Consider the following 5273-nt stretch of genomic DNA (forward strand, 5'->3'; position numbering starts at 1 on the left):
TATGGGGCTGTTTTTTAAATAAAGGATGGTTTTTTTTTAAGTTGTATCTAATAAAGGATGTTTTTTGAAGATTTATTTGGCCATAATACTGCGAGTCTGACTTTTAATACAGCTAGAATAAATTGGTCTGTATTTCATAATCATTTTCTAAATTTCGAATTAATATTCAGCGTGGTTCTTGTTAATAGCGTTAAAACGGTTGTTGTTATTCAGCGTGGTTGTTAACAACAACCACGATGACCAAAATGAAAACTATTTGGATGCATAAACCATTGCTAGAAAGTCTATCGACCTGCCATGCCTGGAAACACCCGGAAACGACCCACCCTGATGGAAATCGTTTGTAATCAAATAATTTATACTTTCTCGATTTATAGTTTTTGCAAATCTTTTTGAATGGTCAATGTCCCATCCTAAACATATTTAATAATGCGTTAAACGAATTATGAAATATGTTTAGGGACGTTAAATATGATTAACGGTTTTAATTGAATTTTTTCCAATGATTAAAGCTTTCACAAAAACGGAGTATTTTTTTTCCTAAGTAGAAATTATTTTTTGCGATAGAATTGCTTTACTGTCATTATGAGATTTTCACTCTCCGCATAAAAATATACTTTTTGGAATAATGCATTTTTCACTAATAAATCTTTAAATTGCTTAATAATGTAAAAACAAACATTGAACTTTCTTCCATTTTTTCTGGCTAAAGGAAGCAAAAATTTGGTACCCCACCCCCTCCCCCCTCCTTTGGCGGCCGACGCCAGTTGAGAATGCAACCTTTAAATCTTCTTGCATGCAAAATAACCTCTGACGGCAACCGCCAGTGGCTTTCACTTTTTGATTGACGCCGGCCTCCAAAAAAAATTCCAGCAGCGGGCGCCAATCTGAAGGCGGAAGCTAGTGTAGGTAGAGGCAAAAACATTCCGCCCGCAAAACTTTATGGAAGGCGGACGGCAATGCTTTGCACCTCCAAAAAGAGTTCGTGTTTCGACATTATGTTACTTTGCCGCCGGAAGGGATTATATAACGCTGATGCGTTATATTACCATAAAAAATAATGTTTGATCAAAAAGCACACTATAAAGGAAGTTTTCGAAAAAGTGCGCTCCTTCGGAAAAGTGACATAGTCAAGGATTGGCATGGGTGGGAAGCAACCCACCATGTTTATTAAACTTGCCCCCAATTACAATACCCCTCCACAAAAACGGCCCGCATACATGCAGAGTAATTCCCAAGTGTAAAACCCAGAAAAACCTTAAAGCAGGCAATTCTCCTGAATATGCTGCTTTTCTTACCAATCAGTACGTTAAAACAACATAAAATGACTTTGTAATTTGATAAAAGTAAATGTAATAACTTACATTTTACTTACAAAGTAAAGTAATAGTATTTCAATGATAAAAATTTTCTATTACTTGTAATGGTAACTAATTTTTTTTTTTCAAATACTTTTTATGTAAGTTGCCTATGCTAATTTTTGTTACTTTTTACACATAAAAGTAATTTTATTTTACTATGCAGTATTCTTTTACTTTTTAAAGTGAATGCCGGTTTTTTAAAATCTTATATTTACGTAAGATCACTTTCAAGAATAATTTACTTTTACATGCAAAAAGTGAATTACATTTCGATGTAAACTCTTTGTATAAGTATAAATCTAAATTACTTTTTAAAGTAACTTACTTTGATACGGCTTACTTTTAAAACTAATTTACAAAAGGTACATAACTCTTATGTAAACTACTTTTACTTGTAAAAAAAAATTAACGCATTTTATATAAGTTTTTAATAAATTACGCATTTTTAAAATTAACTTTATGTAAGTAATTTTATATGTAAAATAATGTTATTTTTTTTAAAAATGAATTACTTTAAAATGTAAATAAATTTCATAATTTTATCTAAGCTATGTAAAGTAATTGTTGTTTAAAAGTGACTATTATTTTTACATCAAAATAAGTAAAAGTACCATCCCTATTTCATCATGTCACTTTTTTAGTTTCATTTTAAATTGAAATTTCTACAAATGGCATGCTGCTTCGGATGGTTTTTTTACAACGGCTTAAAAATATGTTTACACGTGAGAACTTTATTGAAGTAATTTTCTAAAGTGTTTAAAGCTGTTTGGTTGCTTTTTAATATTCAAAAGGGTTTTTTTTAATTCATTTACAAGTTAATGTAAAAAACAATTAAGATATATATTTTTATTTTTCTTTAACAGTTTAAAATAAAAGTTTAGATATTTATACTTGTAATTGGTATAATTTTTACTGATGAAATCGCTTTTCACTATATTTTTTAAGTCGCCTGATGTTGCATCTAATCTCCAAATATATGGGTGCTGGTCTAGCAAGACGCAAAATGCTATTAAAACGTACGATGAAAGATCTTATAGTTTATGATAAGTTAGAAGAAAAGATATATTATCTAAGTGCAGACGCAACAACAGCGTAAGTAATTTTATATAACAGTTGCTTAAATGTATATGTTTAGAAACAAACACATAGCAAAAAAAAAAAAGAAAAAAAAAGGAGAATATCAAACAGTTGAAAAAAAACCTCGCACGCTGTCAACATTTGAAGGTAAAGGCGCTATACAAAATGGATTACATAGCATGGATAAAGACAATCTCGCTTATCCTAATAAACATTACTGCTTTGATAGGAAACTTTATCATGATTATGATTTGTATAAAGATTAAGAAACTCAGAAAGCTGCAAAACGCTTTTATTTTCAATATGGCGATTGTTGATTTTCTTCAAGCAGTATTAATCATGCCTACTGCAATCGCAAGTATATATTTCTCAAAATGGGTATTTGGTTTCAAAGCTTGTCAAGTGTTTGCAGTAATAAAGCTAACCATCACTTTAACATCGGTCTTTTCCTTAGGAGGTATCAGCCTGCAGAGATACTTCTTTGTTGTGAAACGCACTTATCGCTTGAATACTAAAAAAAGTGCAGCATGTGGCATTATTTTCGTATGGAGCATTTCTCTTTTTTTATCGGTAACACCTTTTTTAAGCTGGGGTGAACTGGGATTTGTACCTGGGAAAGAGGTTTGCACGGTGCTGTTTGACAAGGACCTATGGCATACAATTACTATTGGTTTATTTAGCTTCGTAATCAATATAATTATCATGATTACTTGCTATTGCCTTATTTTTCGAAAACTTCGTCATCACTCTCATCAAATAGTGGCAACCAACAGTTTAAGCACAACTAACAATGAAAAAAGCTACAAACAGGAGAGCAGCAACGTTGTCTGTGTTTCTCGTGTTAATTCCTGTTCATTAAACAATAGCATATCTAAAGAAGAAGGATGCCAAACACAAAATATATATGAATATAGTTATGGAAACCAGCATCCTAGATCAATTTTCACGGTTAAAAGATGGGTGACTAAAAAGTTTCGCTCGCAAAGAAGTCTTTTGGTAGGCGTAAGCACCAAAGAGCTTCAACTTCTGAAGACTATAAGTATAGTTGTGGTAACATTTATATGTTGTTGGGCACCCTACTGTGTTTTTAACATAGCCAGAGCATTAAAGCTAGTTCACAAAATAGACGCAGCAGATACAGTGACAATGTGGTTAGGCTTTTTAAATAGTGCGTTAAACCCTCTTATCTATGGTGTAATTAACGGCCAGTTTAAACGCTCAATGGTGGATATTTTACGCTGCAGAAAGTAAATGAACCATGAGTAAAATTGATTTATTGGATATTTATTTTTAAAAAAACATTTATTGTGTATATATACCATCTAATAATATGGCATTTCGGTAAAAAAAAAGTTTAATGACTAACTTGACTGACTAAAGCACGACTCTGATTCCAATCGCCCTCAGCCCTCCTCCTTCCCCCTTTTTTATTAAAATGTAAGAAAATAAGGGTCTGCGTCTTGGAATCGTTTTCTCGAAATGAAACGGAACAAGCAAAACCAAACGCCGGTGTTGCGTTAAAAAAGTTAGTCGTTAATAAAAGTTATTAACTGTGAAATCTGCGCGTGCGCAAAATAATGACAACTTTTTTAACGCTGTAAGGCGTTAATCTAAAATAATGTTATGATATTAATTAATATACGTTAATCTAAAATAATGTTATAATATTAAATAATAAATGAACACATACCACAAAGTTCGAATTTGTTAGCAAATATCAAGAAAGCGATATGTTGTGATTTAAAAAATCTAATTATGCCATCAGAAAGATACTGCTTAACATCATCAACTGAATAAACATGGACAGCCATTAATAATGTAAAGTATAAACTAATTTTTAACATTTTACATACCCTATTGAAACAATGCAACTTTTTTAACGTCTAATTTCATTCCCTAACGAACGCTTTTTAACCATACTGCGCATGCCCAAAATTATTTGCTAACTTTTTTTAAGGACTAACTTTTTTTACACAATACTGGTTTAAACTATTATCTTATTAAACTGTTTACTTCTGACCATTTTTTTTGAAATAATATTTACACTTTACTTTTTTTTGTTAAAATCACAATATCATTAATGATATTCACAATATGTGTATGATTTGCTTAACTTCTAGTTTGTTTACCGGTTACCGGTTAATTTTGCAAAATGTATTTATAATATTGATGGTTGCTATGGTTACTTTTTTTACAACTTTTTTTTTTTTCTTTTTCTTTTTCTTTTTTTTTTAATCTTCTCTCCATTTTGCTTTTTTTAACTCAAATTTCTTTTTATCTTCGCTTCATTCTAATTTTTGTGAACTCACGATGAATTAATTTGGTTTGCGTAATATGTCGTATATTGCTTTATTAAGGGGATCTTGATCAATCCTTTGGCGCTTTTGACCAAGTAAAATCATAAGAATAAAAAATAAAAAAATAAAAGTCTGCACAATTCTACCGTGTTTAACTTTTTTTTTAAAAATGTCAGGAGAAACAAGAAAAAAAAAAAAGAAAAAATATATAATAAAAAAAACAAAAAGGGATCAAATTAGAATATCCTCGACGGGAAACTGTTTAAAAAAAGATAAACTAATCATCCAGTTGGCTGCAAGACAGGGAGCAGAAGACCAGCACCTGTAATGTAGTGTACCTATGTAGTTTTGGTAAAAATAATCAAAAAGATGTGTTTTTGCTTAATTTTTGTTGAAGCGATAAAAAATATAACTAGAAAAACTTTTGTTGATTAAGTTCGTAACAGTAAGGATCGCAGATTAACAATCATGTTTTTTCTCAACTGTTGAACTTGAAAGAATAACTGCCTGCGAGTCTGTTCTATTCGTAACATTCGGA

General features: G+C 30.8%; 1 protein-coding gene across 1 annotated transcript; it reads left to right on the forward strand.

Moving 5' to 3' along the window:
* The first annotated feature begins 1997 nt into the window (after positions 1 to 1997).
* LOC149879175 (5-hydroxytryptamine receptor 1E-like) lies at positions 1998 to 3817 on the forward strand. The gene is made up of 2 exons (XM_090072153.1): positions 1998 to 2083; positions 2307 to 3817. Exon 2 carries the CDS (start codon positions 2604 to 2606, stop codon positions 3687 to 3689), a length of 1086 nt encoding a protein of 361 aa, XP_089928279.1. The 5' UTR covers positions 1998 to 2083; positions 2307 to 2603; the 3' UTR covers positions 3690 to 3817.
* Positions 3818 to 5273: the final 1456 nt, after the last annotated feature.

The sequence above is a fragment of the Hydra viridissima genome, unplaced genomic scaffold, assembly GCF_058129835.1.
Source record: "Hydra viridissima isolate aposymbiotic clone 2 unplaced genomic scaffold, HvirCarnegie_v1 scaffold_14, whole genome shotgun sequence".
Taxonomy (NCBI): domain Eukaryota; kingdom Metazoa; phylum Cnidaria; class Hydrozoa; order Anthoathecata; family Hydridae; genus Hydra; species Hydra viridissima.

Coding starts and splice junctions, on each gene's coding strand:
- LOC149879175 (XM_090072153.1), top strand. CDS start 2,604: ATGGATTACATAGCATGGATAAAGACAATCTCGCTTATCCTAATAAAC.